The sequence below is a fragment of the Vombatus ursinus genome, unplaced genomic scaffold, assembly GCF_900497805.2.
Source record: "Vombatus ursinus unplaced genomic scaffold, bare-nosed wombat genome assembly UNPS02012515.1, whole genome shotgun sequence".
NCBI lineage: Eukaryota > Metazoa > Chordata > Mammalia > Diprotodontia > Vombatidae > Vombatus > Vombatus ursinus.
Genome location: NW_020952293.1, coordinates 2,030,855 through 2,050,559, shown reverse-complemented (window position 1 = coordinate 2,050,559; position 19,705 = coordinate 2,030,855). Strand labels below are relative to the sequence as shown.

The 19,705-nt window shown below is 42.6% G+C and overlaps 1 protein-coding gene across 1 annotated transcript in view; it reads right to left on the bottom strand.

Moving 5' to 3' along the window:
* Positions 1 to 19,705, bottom strand: part of HYDIN (HYDIN axonemal central pair apparatus protein) — a 470,364-nt gene that overhangs the window by 12,086 nt on the left and 438,573 nt on the right. The window contains exons 77-83 of the mRNA XM_027857914.1: positions 17,463 to 17,661; positions 15,915 to 16,073; positions 11,418 to 11,695; positions 8,971 to 9,190; positions 5,867 to 6,079; positions 5,474 to 5,637; positions 3,640 to 3,790 (exon numbers count right to left, since the gene is read on the bottom strand). Of these exons, the coding sequence (XP_027713715.1) occupies positions 3,640 to 3,790; positions 5,474 to 5,637; positions 5,867 to 6,079; positions 8,971 to 9,190; positions 11,418 to 11,695; positions 15,915 to 16,073; positions 17,463 to 17,661 (1,384 nt within the window). The remainder of the gene's footprint in view (positions 1 to 3,639; positions 3,791 to 5,473; positions 5,638 to 5,866; positions 6,080 to 8,970; positions 9,191 to 11,417; positions 11,696 to 15,914; positions 16,074 to 17,462; positions 17,662 to 19,705) is intronic.

Sequence of the window (19,705 nt, the reverse complement as noted above, 5' to 3'; positions counted from 1 at the left end):
TTTTTTTTTTTTTGCTTTTTTGGTGAGGCAATGGGGTTAAGTGACTTGCCCAGGGTCACACAGCTAGTAAGTATTATGTGTTTGAGGCTGGATTTGAACTCAGGTCCTCTTGACTCCAAGGCTGGAGCTCTGTCCCCTGTGCCATCTAGCTGTCCCTATGTAATCATTTTTAACTCTTAAAAATGCTTGTTTCCTCTTTTTCAGGAATTCTAGTTGAGCTCATGCCCAAGTCGTTTTTCTTTGAGGCTTTGCTTATAGATGTTTTGGAGTCATCATCTTCTGGGTTTGTGCTTTGAACTTCTTTATAATAGCTCTTTATGGTGGGGTTCTTTCTTTCTTTCTTTCTTTCTTTTTCTTTTTTTGTTAGGCAATCAGGGTTAAGTGACTTACCCAAGGTCACACCGCTAGTGTCAAGTGTCTAAGGCCAGATTTGAACTCAGGTCCTCCTCACTCCAAGGCCAGAGCTCTATCCACTGCGCGACCTAGCAGCTCCAGGGTTCTTTCTTATTTGCTTATTTTTTTAAACTTTTCTAATTAGTTTATTTAAAGTTCATTAAATATGTAACAGTATGAAGTGCAACAGATCACAAATTACCATATTACTGACATGCCAAAAGAAAAACCCCAAAAGGTTTCCTTAGCTGAAAGACTCCTCTGTTACTCTTAATACAAACATTATACACTCAAATTGAATTTCTTATACTATGCAATGACAATACTTTTTCTACACATTCATCCCTATACTAAGGATCAACATCTAGATAAGTTAACTACTGCAGTGAATTAAATGTTAAATTTTCAGACCTTGTAGTAAAAAAATCAAAGTGCTTTAGAGTCAAGCTAGGTCATAAAATGAACACCTTGCTTATTTTTTAAGCCTCCTTCTTTACTTCAGACTTTATGTTAGGGCTAGGCTCTCCCCACTTCTAGATGAAATGTCTGGGCTGTGCTTATGTCTGCTTGACACCTCCTGCTGCTTTCCCAAGGTATTAAATATAGTATTATTGCAGGTTTTCAGAGACAGCTTAGGTTGGGGATCTGTAAGCTTTCAGGGCAAAGTCTGAATGCTGCTTTCCCCGTACAAGCCCTGCAAGTTCCTGACGTTGATTTGGGTCTAGACAACAGGCCCGTGGCATAAACTGTTGCTGGAATCAGCCTCTGTCAGCCAGCTGGGAGGCTCTGCAGGTAGAGCAGCAGACAGATCTGCCGGACCCCCTTTGGTCTGGGATTTCTGCCATAGCTATTCCACCGCTGGTTTCAGACTGGGCTGTGGGCTGGGAACTGATACCCCAGCTCTGCTCTGCTCGCATGGGAGACTTCCTAAATATTTTATACAAAGAATGCCCTACTTAAAGGACATGCAATAGATGAAAATCTCAATTGACAGCAATAATAAGTTAGGGAAATGATTCTCTGAATGATACTTGACACCTCAGTCCTTCTGTTCTAGATCACAAATGAAAGGAACTAAGTTTGTTAAGCATAAAACACTTTTAAAGTTGCACATGTGAGAAAGAAGCAAAACCTTTCAGGATGCTAATATAGCCTCAACCCTTTGTTAATTAGACAAATCAGAGACGTTGGTAGGGAAAACCTTCTAAGAATCAAACCAACCAGCTGGGAAATCTATGTTCACTTCACACACTTGAGATAAAGATGGGTCAAAGACTACTTTAGGGGACCTTGGTCTCCTCTGCCTCTTGTTTTCCAGCCCCCCAGAATCTCTTTCCCGTGATGATCCAGCATTCAAAGAATAAAGTTCTGCTATAACATTTTCAGTTCCCAGCATCATATTTTATTTTGTTATTTGTTTTGAATGTTATTTGTGTTTTTTACTCAAAGCATGCTTTTTCTACAAATATAGAAAAGTTAACCCTTGAAAAGTTTTGATGCATTCTAAAGCACTATTTTAAAAAAAAATAATTTGGTGATTGGGGAAATAAGATGCTTCCCTAGGGAATATATCCCCAGTTTCATAATCAACTGAGATAACATTTGTAAAGCTCTTAGCACAGTGCCTGGCATATAGTAGGTGGTTAATAAATGCTTTTCTCTGTCCCCCTCCCCTCCGGGTAGGTTAATGGAAAAGTATGATTCAAATGATGGAAACTTATTCTATAGTGTGAGTAGCCTTGGCATGTCAATCCCAGCTGATGCCCCCAGTGAGGGTCTCTTTGCTGAAGCCTCACACAGCAGGTAGAAAGCAGTCTGCCAGACCGGGGGCTTCTGTGAACTCTAGCCTGGGGCCCCTACGACAGCAGCCCATATTAAATGAGACACACAGGAATAATCAAGCGGCCCATTAATACCCACAGACCAGACTGCACCTCCCAGTATGAATGCTACTGAGTGATGACCCCTTGTGTGCATGAAGGTTCTCTGTTCCATTGAAAGTTATGCTGATGGGGCAGCTAGGTGGCGCAGTGGATAGAGCACCAGCCCTGAAGTCAGGAGGACCTGAGTTCAAATCCAGCCTCAGACCAAACACTTGACACTTACTAGCTGTGTGACCCTGGGCAAGTCACTTAACCCCAATTGCCTAAAAAAAAAACAAACCAAAAAAAAAAAGAAAGTTATACTGATTTAGTTTGCTACTGGTACTGCCTGTCAATCAGTGTTGGGGGTGGTGTCATCCAGTCTGCAGCTTTTGTATGACCTGTTATCCAGCACACAGTAGGTCATTTCCTACCTGTTAGCCAGCATGGAGAAGCCCATTCCCTTTATTTATAATCTCATCTCCTTATGATGCTGCATTTGAGGAGGAGCTGAGACAGAATGGCCTATCCCCTTTTTGCTTTATGGACCTATTTGAATGATCTTTATCTCATTTCAAAAGTTAACAATAAAAACTGGCTCCATCTTGAATCCCTTGCTGATCTCTAGTGGTCAGCCTGTCAACACATTGCTACTTTGATATATTTAATAAACTACTTTTAAGTATCTTTTTCCTGAGTTTTGCCTCATTGATCAGGGCAAAAGCCTGAACAAAGCATTTCCCTTTGAACACTTCCGAAGACCAGCTTTGTAGCAACATTTTCCAGAGACTTAGCAAGGAGAATAAACTATCCAAAAATTAGGGTGACTTTTCCCACATCAGGACCTCAGGTGGCAGAGAGAAGAAATCTCATCGTGTTTGTGTCTACAAATGAATTGAGAAGTTCAGCTTGCCATCTGAAAGATGCTATGTAGGCTCAAGAGGAGCTTAATCACTGTTGGATTGAACTGAATTGGGCCCAGGTCAAACAGTGCTCGGACACTTCTGGGATAGCTGGAGTTTGCAGTTTGCCTGGACTATGCTTACCTTATATGCAGCAACACTTGTTATCTTTCCATAGGATGGAGAGTGGAAGTCTTACAATAATCATGCCACAAGCGTTCCCTTGTGAGAAGCATGCAGCATTGGGCCTGGCCAACCTGCCTATAGGGAGTTAAGGTCCAGGTGCAAGTAGGAGCAGATGTCAGAAGGCAGCTAGCATGTGGGCTGCACGTGCTGACATGGCCGCCATACTGCAATGGGAATAGTTGGCAGGTATTAAACCCTATTGATAGAAAGTTCCAGACTTTCTATAGACTCTGGCTGTTAGGGGTGAGAGAAAGCCAATGACCAGAGCCTCTGGATAGTGCTGGCACTCTGCGTACCTTTACAGAGAATATCCCCTCCTTGAAGGAAAAAAAGTTCAACTTGTAGTCTTTCTTGGATCCTGCCAGGACGTCGATGTAATCGAGGCCTTTTATTGTCACACTCAGGTCCAGTTTCTCTGGCTTTATCACGTCCACCACGACTCGGAATCTAGAAAGTGGTGAAGAAGATGATGGAGAACACGTTGTTGCTTGCTCAAGATTAAGCATTAGGAGTATAGGATTTAGAAAGGGGACGGACGTTGGAAGACGTCTGGTCTTGATTCGCTATTTTACATGTAAGGAAACTGAAGCCCATAAAAGAGAAGGGATTTGTCCAATGTCACGTAGGTAGTAGGGAGCCAGGCTGAGATTCAGTGGTAGGCTCTTTTACAGATGAAAAAACTAAGTCTTGGGGTCACTTTAGCAGTAAGAGCAATGCCAAGATTTGAACCCGGTCCTCCTGATCCAAATTCAATGGTTTATTACCACACTACCTTTTCTTCCTTCTTTGCTTACAGGCAGCCTGAGAGTAGGACAGAAGATGAATTATTCAATATCATTAGTTGTTGTTCAGTCATTTTTCAGTCATGTTTGACTCTTCATGACCCCAATTTGGGTTTTTTTTGGGCAAATATACTGGAGTGATTTGCCATTTCCTTCTCTAGCTCATTTTACAGATGAAGAAACTGAGGCAATCAGGACTAAGTGACTTGCTCAGGGTCACACAGATAGGAAGTACCTGAGGCCGTATTGGAACTCAGGTCTTCCTGACTCTAGGCCTGGCACTCTAGACACTGCAGCGCCACCTAGCTGCCTAATGACCCCAAAATGGCAATACATAATGTTGGAAGGGCCGCAGAAGGACCTTAGATCCCCTTGGGAAAGGTCCACTGCTTTCTATCTATGACTTGGTCCAGTAGGTATGAGGTTCCCTTGTTTGGCTGACCTTGCTTTTCATCATTTCATTTTTTTCCCTTGCTCTTTTCTTCATTACTATTTTTATAGCACCACAGTATGCCATTGCATTAATTGATATGCTGTCATTTATTCAGACATTCCCCGTATTATATACAAATAAAGCAGCAATTAATATTTTTGTGCAGTTAGGTCTGTTTCTCTTTAATGATATGTTCAAGATAAAGTCCCAGCAGTGGGAATTGTTGGGTCCAAGGGTATATGATTGGCGTTTTGCTTTTTCTGGTATACTGCTAGACCGCTCTCTGAAAAGACTGAGTCCTGCCAGCAATGTAATAAGGTGCCTATTTCCTTGCAGCCTTGCCAAGACCGAATTTAGTCATTTAGGGGCTGTTCGCCTCCTCCCCCAATTTCATGGGTGTAAGGCCATATTTTAATGTCTTAATGAAAATATCTCCGATTATGAGAGAGGGATCTAGGTGGTGTAGTAGATAGCATGCTGGGTCGGGAGTCAGTGGGACCTTAGTTCTAATCCAGCCTCAGAAACTATCTGTGTGATCATTGTCTGCCTCAGTTTCCTCATCTGTAAAGTGGAGATAGCTGCCTCCCAGGATTATTGTGAGGATAAAGTGAGATAATATTTATAAAGCACTTTGCAAACCTTAAAGTGCCTTATAAATGCCTGCTGTTATTATAATTTGACGGGCTTTTCCTGTGTTTACTAGCAGTTTATATTTCCTCCTTCAAAAACTGGAAATGACCCTTTTCAGAGAACTTGACACATACATTTATTTTTTTACCCGGTGGCTGTTCTTTATGTTTGTGTGTCCTGACATGTTTAAGGGAGGTGGCTTTTTGACCCCGGCTGTGCTTCTAGGGTTCTGATGGACCGAGCGCCCTGCTGAGCAATCCGAGGACCACAGCCCCGCGGTCTCACCTCTGCATTTTGTTCAGCCAGTTTTCAACAGGCAATAGCTCAACGTAGGGCGTCTTGCTCGGCACCTCCCGGTAGATATTGGCTACTGCTTTGGGAGCGTCAGCGGTCCCTTGGAGAGCGTACAGCCAGCCTGTCCCGTCAGGGAGTGGGAAGAAGAGAGTGCCCTAAGAGGAAGTAGCAGTATTGTCAGAAATATATTCAGGGCCCTCTATCAGTCAGTAGAATTAAGTTTAACAGGGCATCATGGCTTCCCCGAGTCTTAGCAACACTGGAGGACCCAATAATGGAAAGCCTGCTCACTAGGTACAACATTATGGGGGGGGGACCAAAGAAAAGGGAACTGGGAATCTAATGGGGGCAGGTAGTAGGATGTAAATGCACAAGACCATATACCATATGCTTCCGACCATCAACATTCATGGTGAGGGGCCTGTAGGTGATCTCATAGGGCCTGTTTTGCTGATGGGCTTCCAGGATGAGAAACTCTGGCCCTTCCCAGTGCTCTCCTTCAAGGATGGGATGCAGATGCCAGGTGTGGTTGCTGCGGTTAGACAGCATGATGGTCTGGGTCTGTTTGGAGCGCACCTGACAGGTGAAATTCACTGTCTGGAACAAAGAGGTACCAATGTTAGCTTCAACAGGAAGTGGCCTCTGGCCTGTATGGGGTGTGCTGGGGGAGGATGGGAGGAAAGTACCCATCTTTGATGGAATGGGGACCCAATGGAAAGTGCTAACTAAAATCCGTAACACAAGTAGCGGGTCACTCAGTTACCACAAATCCGGAAAAAGTAAGACTTGGGCACTAGTTGGCCGGTTGGATGGGCATAAGTCCATAGGGTCCCGTGGAGAAAGTCTCAAGTAATACTTTATGGCATAAATGGGTCCAACTGAACACTGAGAAGGTGGTGGCATGGACTTTCCGGACTTGTTAGCCACACATATTTCTGCATTGAGTCACGGGAAGAACCCTCATCCTGGAGTTTGAAAACTGGATTCCAGCCTGGCTGACACCTTGTAGGTGGGTGACCCTGGACACATGCTCTGTAACTTCTCTGAGCCTGGGTTTCCTAATCTGTATAATGGAGGTAAAAAAGACGTGCATATCCTCTATTTCAGAATTGTGAGGAAAACATCATAAACGTAGAGGCCCTAAAGAAATGAGAATTATTATTCCTTTCTTATGAGAGCATTCTGCCAATTTTCCAGAACGAAAAATGCCCTTCAGATTTTCTGGTCTGGTTTCTACGTGTTCTCCAGGATTTAAGGAAACAAGAGTGTTTTTGATATAGTTTTCTCATTACTGAGAAGGGGAACAATCAGGGTACTTGGAAGAGCATTCTATTCCCTTGGACTGAAAGAAGTATAAAGGATGAATTCAGAGACCTTTAATATCATCTTTCAAAAAATTCTTCATATTTTTCCACTTTGTCTAACCTCTCCCTGCCCTTCTTTAGTTCTCCCCTGATGTCAGAATGTGGGGAACAATTTCTCCCTGTATTTTTCTTTTAAATCCTGTGAGTTTGCTGAGAAGCCTTTGGGCAATGTTGGCAGGACCACCCTAACCCCACCTCTGCAATGCCTTCCTGGAGCCGGGGTTCGAGCTTCCTGTGTGTGTGAGTCAAAATTCCACCTTTGCTTCTACTGCCATTGGTGCTTTGGCGTGCTCATGAGATGAGATTGTTATGAAGGGTCCATCACTGATGTGAAGACCCATTTCATTGTAAAATATTTTTATAATCTATACCAACAGATCTCAAAGTGGTGTCCGTGGACCACTGGGAATCCCCACGATGCTTTAAGGGGACCCACGAGATCAAAATGATTTTTATAATAATATCATGGAGGTATTTACCTATTAAAATATTCCTCCCTTTTCCAACTACTTATCCATATGAGGCTGGATTTTCTTCATACACTTCACCCAAAATAATAAATATCAACGAACTGAATGTGGAAGAAGATATGAGAAGCAAGCTGCCTTTTATTAAGCCAGACATGAAAGATATTTGTAAAAAGATATGTAAAATAATGTTGCTTTTCTCACTATTTTTTTTTTAGAAAACAGCTATTTTTCAAAAGAAGATGTTATTTATGTTAATGTGTAATGGGTTTATTATTGTTATTTTAAATGAATTATACATTGAACTTTATCTGTTTTAATTTCTAATATGGTAAATATTGATAGATATAACTGAAATAAGCAGATTGAGTCGGTGTCTTTTTAAAAATTGATCCTACTTAAAAGTTAACTGATTTTGTCCTATAACTGCCCAAGTCATGGTTCTTTGTCTCTGAACTTAGTTCAGAGATTCAGTTGGCCTGTAATAAGTTAAGTTCAGAAATCCAGTTCTCTTGTTAATCACTGATATATTCTTGTGTCAAGGAAATCTGTTCCCCTTGAAGGAGGAAGGTGTCTGGTCTAGTATCTTTCCCAACAAGCTATCCTTTAAGGATGTCTGGTTTGTTATCCAAAGTTGTCTGGTTCACTATCTTTAACCTTGCAGCTGGACTCCAACAGTGAACATTTCTTAGTCACAGGAGGGAAGGAGGAGGTTGTTGCTAACCTCTCACTCCCAATTTCCAACCAATCATGTCATCCTCACCCCCATAATGCTGTCTACCCTGTCACCAATTGTATTGTCTTCTCCACCTATCTGTAACTCTCCAGAATTATATGAAGGCTGGTAAGCCCTACCTCAGGGTCTTTGGTCACTGAGAGAGACCATTGACCCAATTTATTAGTTACTGCTAGCCTAATAAATTGAGCTCAGACCACTGTCTCTCAGTTTATGTTAATTTTCAAATGTAACATGACCCACATAAACAAAATCTCTTTGGGATCCTCAGTAATTTTTGTGAGTATAGAAGGATCCTGAGACCAAAAAGTTTGAAAACTGATGGTCCACTCATTTTGGTCTTATGAGACTCCAGGCTATTGAATGAGGGCTTTCCTGTGTGTGTTTCTATAGCTATAGCTATTTCTATATCTATATGTGTACACATACATGCTTCAATACTTCAAGCATCTGTGATTTTTGCATGCTATGTGCTCTGCTCCACACCCTGATTGGTTGGCAATCTCTCTATGACTGAGTCGTCAGTTGCTAGAGCCAAATAATTTATTATCCTGTCTTCCAATGATGGACTATCTCTGCCTATCCCAATTTCTTTTGGGGGTACCACCTTCCAATGATGGGCACTAGAAGGCCCATAGTCAATAGTTCTCTTGTATGTATGGTGGTACCTGACAGATATGCTTAGCCAGTGTATCTTTCAGTCAAGTGTCACGTGCACGCTACAGTGTGTGAGAGATCTTTAGAAGAGGACGGGTACACGGGTATATTTTATCTGGGTAATTTGTATTATTTGAAATAGGTTTCAAGTTTATGCGCCAGTCAGAATATTACCAAGTACTTACAATGAGAAAATGAATCATCCTGCTGTATTTTCATGTTGCTTTGTTTTGGCTTTCCTGTTTGTGATTTGGAGAGGCTTACCTCTTTTATTCCAGACACATTCACACAGACTCCAGACAGGGTAAGCAGGAGAGGTTTGCTCCCCTGGATGCTACAGGGCAGGTTTTTATAGAAGCTGTCTTTGCCCAGCTCAGTGGGATGATAGGTCACTTCAAAAGCAACCTCCATTCCGGGGGTGATGTAGCCTTTATCTGGGGTAATTGAGAAATTAGGTGCAAATTTCTTGACATCCCATTCGAATCTTTTCAGAGACAAAGAAAAAGAAGAGAATTGTGAAGGCACTCACACTGTCTACCGAATCCAGTAGTCCCACCTCCTATAGGAAGCCTTTCTAGGGTTCTCTTCCATTTTAATGTCTTCCCTCTGAAATTACCCCCAATTTATTTTGTCTATACCTTGTTTGCATATATTTGTTTATTTGTGGTCTCGCACATTAGACTGTAATCTCCTTGAGGGCAGGCACTATCTTTTGCCTCTTTGTGTATCCCCAGAGCTTAGCACAATGGCTGGCACATAGTAGATACTTAGTAAATGTTAGTCAGTTAATACGTATTATTAAGGCGCTATTATTTACTAAGGTGCTAGTTGGTGATAAGAAGGCAGAGCATTCCAGTCAGGGGGGACAGCCAGAGAAAATGTCAGGAGCTGACAAATGGAGTGTCTTGTTCATGGGACGTTGAGGACGCCAGTGTCACCAGATCAAAGAGTACATGTTGGGGAGTAAGATGCATGAGGACTGAAGGAGAGAGTGATCAATAGAGTCACAGTCCGCCAAAAGGTTGAGGAGCAAGAGGATTGAGAAAAGGCCATTGCATTTGGCAATTAAGAGATCAATGGTCACTTTGGAGAGAGAGTTTTGGTGAGGTTGGATGCCAGATTGTATGGGGTCGAGAAAAGAGTGAGAGGAAGAAAAAATGGAAGCACTTATTGTAGACGACATTTTCAATGCATTAAACAGAAGAGATATAGATCAATAGTGAGTGGAGGTAGAAGGTCAAGTGAGGGTTTTTTGAGGATGAGGGCGACATGGACATGTTTGTAGGTAGGAGGGTGGTAGCAGCCAGTAGACAGAGAGAGACTGAGATAGTTTGCCCATTGACTTGTACCTGAAGCTGGAGGCCAAGGATTAAAGTCATTATTTTTAAGATTGCACAGCCTTCAGCTGGAAAGCTTGGACCCCCTTGAGAGGCAGGACAAGCTGATGACATCCTCATAAAAGATAAGGGAAGAACCACTGGTACCTGGGACTCCATGGGAAATGCCAAAAGAAGCCAAGCCAGACACTTGTGTTGAGTCAAAAAGCTGCTTCCTTTGCCAGCCTAAAATATGTCTAAAGTGGGCTCATGCCCCTTTCACAGAACTAAGTCAGGGCCAGGAGGGATCCAACTTTTCAGGTGATTTAGCACCTAGGAGGATTTCATTCCTTATCCTGGCTTCAGATACTAAACTTGAAGGAGAAAGATAAGGACAGTGGAGGGAGTCTTGGATGCTGGTCCTGTGAAAATCACATCCCCTCTTGGGGTCTCCATTTCTTCATCTATGCAGTGAAAGGGTTGGGCTATTCATCTCTAAGGTCCCTTCCAGACCCAACTCTTTATATTTAGTCTACGAGAATTCCAGTAACAATGTAGAGAGAGTTATTGAGGATTTCTAGTATCGCCAGAAATAAGAACATAAAACTTCTGCTAATGGCTTAGACAGATCATCCCCCATATTGCAACTCATCTCTACGCAGAGTAATCCACCAGCCAGTCAAGTATTTATCAAGAGCCTACGGCGTACCAAGCATTATGCTGGGATCTGCAGATAAAAGTACGAGCACATGTGCATACATCCACATCCTTGTGGTGTTAAATGTGTGTGTGTGTGTGTGTGTGTGTGTGTGTGTGTGTGTATGGATATACTCCTATATATACAAACACCAAGCACCCTTCTTGGGGAAGCTGGGATAGAATTGACAAGAGGTGAATGGGAAGGAATGTTATGATTAGAGCATGATACTCATGGGTCACACTTCCCATTCCAGGAGGTGAAAGTTCCACCGGGCACCAATGGGAACTGATTGAGACTGAGGCAGGCTGGGAGACAGACTGGCCTTTTTGATAGCATTAGGCTCTATCTGTCATCTATTCCTGGTGCTCAGCCTAGATAGGACAAGTCCAATGTAGTCCAATGACTCTGCTGGAGAACGCATTTCTCTGTATGTCCAAATGATTGGATAAAGACTAGGTCAAGTGCTTGATCAATGCTTGTTGATCAACTGACAGAGGAGGGACTTGGTGGGATGTGAAGAAAGTAGGAGTCTCTTAATGGAGTTGTTGCTGTCACATCACAATGAGGGGTGGGGGGAATGCTCGTGGGGAGTTGAAGCCTCTTAATAAGCCTGCCGTAGAGATGGGATGGACTGAGACGGCTGCTCTCTTAGCAGGGATATTTCCCAGGCACAGCCCGAATGTCACGGCCCCTACCTTGCTCCAATGTCCCCGACGTTCATCATGAGGAGCCGACGCGTCACATGAGCCCGATAGACCACAGCCCCAAAGGGGACATGCTCCTGGTCCAGGACGATCTCTAGGGCCTGGCAGCAGCCACTGATGAGAAAGAGGGCACGTAGGAGCCCCGCATACTCCAGGAGTATCTCCTCGCTAAATTGGGGGATACGTTTTTGTGGGGAGAAGACAATCTCCACTTTACAGACTTCTTGGGGCTTCAGGGTAACGTTGGAGCAAGGTGTCAAGGTCATAACCTGAATTGGCAAAAAGACAGATACTCAAGCAGGCCACCTGGCAAGCTCTATGTTAATTGGCTTAGTAGGCTGATGGTCCTGGGTCTCTTGGGGGCATCGCATTTCATCAACAAAGCCTAGGTTTATAAAATCATATGATACAGAGATGGAAAGGACCTTAGAAATCCTTTAGTTTGATTTTGAGGAAACCAAGGCATCGAGCTGTTACATGACTTACCCAAGGTCATGCAAGATCTGGGATAGGTATTTTCCAGCACCTTGTAGTGCAATGCAAAAAGCACTGGCATAGGAGCCAGTGGGGCTAGGCTCTGCCTGCCAGCTCCCCAAGTGGTCTCAGTTTCTTTATCTGTAAAATGAAGGGGCATGCTAGGTGATTTCTAGGGTCCCTTTTAGCTTTGCCATGGTAGGATCCTAAGTTACCTAGCCTATTTTTTTCACCTAACCCATCTTAGATAAAGTTTTTTCTAGCCTTAAAACATTTTAGGTGAGAAGATGCTTAATAATTCCTCTTATTTCCCCTCAGCCTTTTTTTTTTTTAAAGAAAGCTTTGAAAACATGTACTAGTATTGCCTTACTTTGTTACTGCTGATTATTTCTTTCATTTTGGTCCCAGAGTAGCAAGTGGCTGTTATCCCATAGCAGGGAAGGGAATAGGCATTTATTAAGTGCCTACTATGTCTTAGACACTATGCTGAGCACTTTACAAATATTATCTCATTTGATCATCTTAACCCTTTGAGGTAGGTACTATTATTATCCTCATTTTACAGTTGTAAAAACTGAGGCAGATGGAAGTCAAGTAATTTGCCCAGGGTCACACAGCTAGTAAATGTCTGAGGCTGGATTTGATTTCAGGTCTTCCTGACTCCAGGTCCAATGCTCTATCTACTGTCCCATCTAACGTCTTTGAGATGCAGCTAGAAGGAGAAAGAGAAGGATGATTTAAGATGCTCAAGTGGGAAAACCCTTTCTGAGCACTGCTCTGTAGGGTTGGGTACTTACTATACCTAGTTCTCATGGTGCTTGAGAGTCGTGCTGCTGCCCAGAACGAAATCGTCCAAAGTAAAAGAACATCTAAACTTTAACCATCCTGATCTATCAGCTCAGAAAGCAACGTGACTTAGTGGGAATCATGTGGCTTGAAGCTCCAAAGACCTGAGTTTGAATCCTGCCTCTTGGGTAAGTCCCTGAACCTCCCTCAGTCTCAGACCCTTCATCTGTAAAATGGGAATAACACCTGGGGCACCTATCACCCGGATTGGCTGAGAGCATGAAAAGAGGTCTTTTCAGGGATCTTACCTGGACCCTCTTCTCTCTTGGTGACCTATCTCCTCCCATGGTTCAACTTTATACACACAGACAACTCTGGAATTTCTACATCTTATCTGGTCCCTGTCCTGAATACTAGTCCTGTATCACCAGCTGCCTATGGGGCATCTCCAAATGGATGACCCGGGGTAGGGAACCTATAGACATCTCAAACTCAGCATGCCCAGACAGGGCCCCTTATCTCCTCTCCCTCTTCCTAATCCCTGTTTCTTTGGGGGTACCACCATCCTTCCAGCCAGTCAGGCTGACCACCTCTGACGCTGTTCTCAAATCTTCACTCTCCCTCAGCCCTTACATTTGATCAGTTGCTGATTCTACCTCCACTATAGATCTCCCAGTTGTTCCCTTTTCTACACTTACCCGGTCCATACCCTAGTTGTCATCTTTTGCCTGGACAATAGCCTCCTAATTTGGTTTCCCTGCGTCTCGTCTCTTCTCTCTCCAATCCAGCCTCCACACAGCTGTCAAACGGATATCCTTAAGCACAAGTCTGACTGTGCCCCTCCCTAGTTCAAGACGCTCCAGCAGCATTTGCCTCTTGACTCCAGCATCAGATATGAAGCACTGAACTCCTCTAAGAGGTTTTTAAAGCCCCTCCCAGTCTGGCTGCAGGCTTACTGCACCTTATTTACTCTCCTTCACACACGCCAATGCACTGGCCAAACTGCCTGCTGGTTGTTTCCCATAAACAACATTCTATCACTTGTTTCTTCCTTTGCACTGGCCGTGCCCTGCCCTCCCTGCCTCCTAGAATCCCTTGCTTCCTTCAGAGCTCAGCTTCGATGACACCTCCTAAGGAAGGCTCTCTCCCCAGTTTCCAGTGCTCTCCCCGAGAAAGTCCCTTGTCCATATTTTGTGTTTGCATTTCCCCTCCCCCTCCAAAGAATGTAACCTCCTTGAGGTCAGACACTGTTTCATTTTCATTTTTGCATCCCCATTACTTAGCCCAGTGCCTGGAACACTGTATGCTTCTTGAATGAATGAATGAATGAACAATCTTCGAGACTTTCTCCTGGATTGATGAGGGAAGAGAAGTAATACCTTTGTAGCATTATTTTACATCAGAAAGGGTTGGAAAAGACAGTGCAACTAAGTGCAGTGGGGCCTGTGGATGCTTCAGGCTAGCTCTGTACCGGACAGATAAGTAAATAAAAAACAGAGCTCTTTCTTTGGTCCCTACATAGTCAATTTGCTTCCAATGAATGGATTTGGTCATGCCACTGTCCTGTTCAAAAGTCTTTAGTGGCTCCCTATTGCCTCCTCAGCTAAGTGCAGATTCCTCTTCCTGGCATTTACCACTTTCTGCGATCTGGCTCCACCTTCCTTTTGTAACCTTTTCTCACCAGCCTGCTCTCTAGGCACTCTAAACTCTTTCTGAACCGGACTACCCCTTCCCATGAACGCTTTCTTTCTGCACTGTGCCTTGGGTCATTCCTCAAAAGCCCTTCGTCCCTCCCACACTCCTCTTTGCCTGGTGAATTTCTACCCAGCTCAAATGCCATCTCTTCCAGGAATCCTTCCCAGATCTCCTTGTTTAATCTCAATTTTCTTCCTCAGATCTACCAGGATCGTAGTGATGAGGATTAAATGAGATAATGCTACTTAAAGCACTTTATGAATGTCAGCCATCACTAAAACACTTCTTTAGGAAGCGAGAGCATAGGTTTGCGATTCAGAGGACCCAGGTTCAAACCCTGCCTCGAATCCTTATTAGCTATGTGGCTATGGGCAAGTCACAACCTCTGGGGCCTCACTTTCTAACCTCTGAAGACCCTTCCAGCTTTAGCTCTGTAATCCTAAATACTGTATTATAATTCTCTGCATTGGTGTCTTTCCCCCATTAGACTGTAAGCATATAGAGAGGATAGGAAGTATGTCCCGTCTACACTGTGCATTTCCCTCAATGCCTAGTTTGATGCTCTTTATACAGTTGGTGCTTAATAAATGTTTGCGGTATTTATTTCTATACTTAAGAGCAAAGCTGATTTGAGACAGTCTTAATGAGACAGTTTTTTTTTCTGATTTTTAGAGATGCAAAGTGCTGCTGTCCAAAAATAAGGGAGAAGGGGTCTCGGGTCAGGCTATACTTGAGCTCAATACCTTCACCATGTAGAAGCATCTTGAGAAAATACATCTCTCTCTCTCTATATATATCTATATATACATAGATGTATATATTATGTTATTCCATGATGATCTTTAAGGAGATTCTGTTACCTACCTTGATAGCTCATGTGTGCACACATGTATACATACACACATGTGCATATACACATTCATATATATAAACACATGCACATCAAATGATTTTTATTTTTGCTTATTATGTGATGTGCTAAGCACTTTATGGGCAGCTAGGTGATATAATGGATAGAATGCCAGGCCTATAGTCATTAAGAATCAAGTTCCTGAGTTCAAATCTGGCCTCAGATTCTTCCTAACTGTGTGACCCTGGGCAAGTCACCTAACCCTGTTTGCCTCAGTTTCCTCATCTGTAAAATGAGCTGGAAGAGGAGATGGCAAACCGCTCCAGAATCTTTGTCGAGAAAACCCCAAATGGAGTCACGAAGAGTCAGACACAACTTCTCAAAATGACTAAACAACAACAACAAAAGCACTTTACAAAGATTCTCTCATTTGAGAGAATATTTAGTGGCTTCTCTAAGTGTAAATGAATGACATGCAGGAAACAAACAGTCTTTGGCTACTGAGATCCCACCTAGAGATGGGATTTTGTCATCTGAGTATTATGTGATATGACAAAGAGAGTGCCCAAGTACCAAGCTTCTTTGGTCAGATATCATCTTAGAGCCAGAGGTATATCTCATTTTAAGAGATACTTCTGTTATTAAAAGATGAAAACCGAGCTGAGCTCTTTGGGACACCCTACCTTGGGGTCGTTGAGTTCCACAATGTTGAACTCTGATGTTAGGTTAAAGGTCAGTGGGATGAGGCTGTTGTTCATGATTGATGCAGTCCTCTTGACCGTCTGCCCTGGTAATAGAGCTCCAAACTTCACAATCTTATTTTCAGGATCCAGGACTGAAATCTGTGGGAGCGGGAACAAGGAAAAAGGATAATGGGTGGTTGAGAGGAAGAAGGAGTTGGAAGGTAAAAGAGGGATGGGCCTGAAAAGAGTCAGGGAGGCATGGATGGAGGGAAAGAAGGAAGGGATGAATACAAAGAAAAGAACAATTATTGGGAGTGAGTTAAAAGATGAGAGAAAATGGTGAAATAAATGCAAACAGAAAGAAGGATTAAAATGGAGGCAGGAACGGATAGGATAGGAAAATAGCTGTGAAAACAGAATTCGGGACTAAATAAAAACTTGGGTGTTTTGACTCTATAGAGGGGGTCAGACAAATTTCCAAGGTGGTAGGTCTTGTATTCCTTCTCCCTACACCCCCTGAAAAGGTGGTAGCAGCAGCATCAGCAATAACAACACATACACGCACAGTTTGTCGCACAGGTCACGCCCCGGACAATGTCTTATGTTTTAAATATAGAAGGAGAATCAAGGGGAAAATGGAGAAAGGGGCCAACTTTATCTTTTCTTTCTCTCTTCTCATCCCTCTGTTCTTATCTCTTCCAATGTAAAGGAAAATTCCTATTAAAAAGTATTAATTATGCTCTTATTCCCCTGGATCACAGAAGTATAAATTTATCGCTGGAAATGTCCTCGGAGGTCACTGAATCTGAGCCTTTCATTTTATAGAAGATACGTGTCTTGTTCAGTCATACAACTATAAAATGTCTGAGGCAGTTTTTGAACCCTGTCTTCCTGACTTCAGATCGAATACCCTCCCCACTGGGCCATTCTTCCATGTCCAACATTTTGATATTCCAGAGGCATATCTTATAGATGTGTGCCCCTAGGCGAGCAAAGGAGTAAATTGCCTGTGGGGTGTACTGTAATCTGAGGAGTTCCTGTAAGTGCCCTTTGTCTCAAAAAATCTATCATTACCACCTATCCAGGTGGGCTGAAGTGTCACCATTTGAAATGCATTTGGTTCTTAAAGCTGATTAATTTTCAAGCATCCTTTATTAAAATACAAATCCTTCCAAGAGAGGTAATTCTAGCAGCTGCTGATGTGGGTGCAGATTAATTGATGGGGAACAGGAACAAAATAGGTGGGATTGGAGATAAGGTAAGCGATTGAGGAGGAAGGAAGGGTTATAGTGGGAAGGGTGGAGAGAGGGTAACTAGTAGGGAGAGGTGAGAAAGGGCCAAAGGGAAGAGGATCTTAATCTGGCATTTTTGAACTTTAGAAAGTCTTTTTTGATCACTGCATTTCAATATAATTGGTTTCCTTTTTAATCTTATGTATTTTGTTTTATGCATTTCAAAATATGATTCTGAGAAGAGGTCCAGAGGCTTCATCAGACAACTCAAGGGTTCCAGGACACAAAAATGGGCCAAAAATCCTCTGTTTCTTACCTTCATCTCAGTGCCTCTCCCCTGGATCTCAACATTTTGCTGTGAGAGTCCATTGATTTCAAAGGGAACGATTTCCTTATAACATGTAGCTTCTCGAGGATAGAAGGTGATTGGAATTTCTAAACTCTTTCCAGGCTTTATCACATCAACTCGCCAACCCACTTCCAGTTGGGCTGTGTTGGTATACAAACATTCCAAGCTAAGAAAAACCCGAAGGAAGAACAATGAATCTAAAGGGAATCATACCAATATTTCACACTGTATACCAAGATAAGGTCAAAATAGATAAATGATTTAGACATAAAGAGGGATATCATAAGTAAATTAGGGGAGCATAGAAAAATGTAACTGTCATATCTGTGGATAAGGGAAGAGTTTATAACCAAACAAGAGATAGAAAGGATCATGAGAAGTAAGACAGATAATTTTGATTACATGAAATTAAGAAAAATTTGCATAAACAGAACTAATGTAGTCCAAATGAGAAGGAAAACAGGAAACTGGGAAAAAATTTGACAGCAAGTTTCTCTGATATAGGCTTCATTCCTCAGATACATAAGGAAATGTGCCAAATTTATAAAAATAAGAGCCATTCCCCAATTGATAAGCAGTCAAAGGATATGAACAGGCAGTTTTCAGAAGAAGAAATCAAAGCTCTCAATAGTCACATGAAAAAATACTCTAAATCACTACTGATGAGAGAAATGCAAAATAAAAAAAACCTTTGAGATACCACCTCATACCTATCATATTGGCTAACATGACAGAAAAGGAAAATGATAAATGCTGGAGGGGGTGTGGGAACATTGGGACATGTGCATTATTGATGGAGTAGTGAACTGGTCCAACTATTCTGGACAGCAATTTGAAACTATGCCCAAAAAGCTATGAAATTGTGTATACCCTTTGACCAGCAATATCACTTCTAGGTCTGTATCCCAAAGAGATCATAAAAATGGGAAAAGGACCTATAAGTACAAAAATATTTATAGCAGCTCTTTTTGTGGTGGCCAAGAATTAGAAATTGAGGGGATGCCCATTAATTGGGGAATGGCTGAATAAGTTACGGTATATGATTGTGATGGAATGCTGTTGTGCTATAAGAACAACCAGCAGGACAGTTTCAGAAAAACCTGGGAAGACTTACATGAACTGATGCAAAGTGAGGTGGGCAGAAACAGTAACAGCAACACTGTGTTGTGAGGGTGGGTGATCAACTATGAAAGACTTAGCTACTCTGATCAAGACAATGATTCAAGACAATTCCAAAGGACCCATGATGAAAAATGCTCTCTACACCCAGAGATAGACATGAGGAACTCTTAGTGTAGTAGGTCAGAGCATACTTTTTAAACTTTCCTTATTTTTCTTGTTTTATTTTTTGTCTGTGTTTTCTTTTGCAACATGACTAATGTGTAAATATGTTTTGCATGACTTCACATGTAAAAAAAAAGGGAATTAGAATTAGGCTTGGTCTGGCCCCTTGATTCATATTCTTTCTCCTGGCCTGGGTCAAGGAGAGATAAAATTTTTGTCCAGGCTTCCATGCCCCATTTTGCATATTAACTATGGCTAACCCTTCCCAGCGAGGTGGTACGGTGAGTAGAGTGCCAGGCCGGGAGTCAGGAAGACCTGAGTTTAAATCTGGCCTCAGACACTTTTCGCCATGTGACCCTGGGCAAGTCACTTAATTTTACCTCAGTTTCCTCATCTGTAAAATAACTGGAGAAGGAAATGGCAAACCACTTCAGTGTCTTTGTCAAGAAAACCCCCAAAAAGGGTCACAAGGAATCAGACATGACTGAAAGTGACTAACAACGTCCTTTGTTAAAAGGTTGAAAACAACTAGAACAACCCTTCCCAGTGGTCTCCTGCCTTGACCATGCCTTGGGAGATCTGCTTACATCTTGGAATAGTAGCATGGAGTTTGGACAGATCACTGCCACCAGTTGGTTTGGTTTTACTGGTGGCCCAGGTCCTTACCCAGGCCTATCCCTCCACCCTTGAAAACCAGCTGGTGGTTTTGCTCTCATGGAAGCTATGATTCTACACATCTGCCTCTGGCAGCTGTTTATTTTGCATTGATCCTTGACTTCTTCAGAAGGAGAGCTTGGAGGCTACCAAGTTCTGGGCTTCATGATATGCCAAGACAGCTCTATTAGGTTGGATTTTATTATTACTTAAAAAAACCCAGCACTGTTCTATTCTCTCTCTCTCTCTCTCTCTCTCTCTCTCTCTCTCTC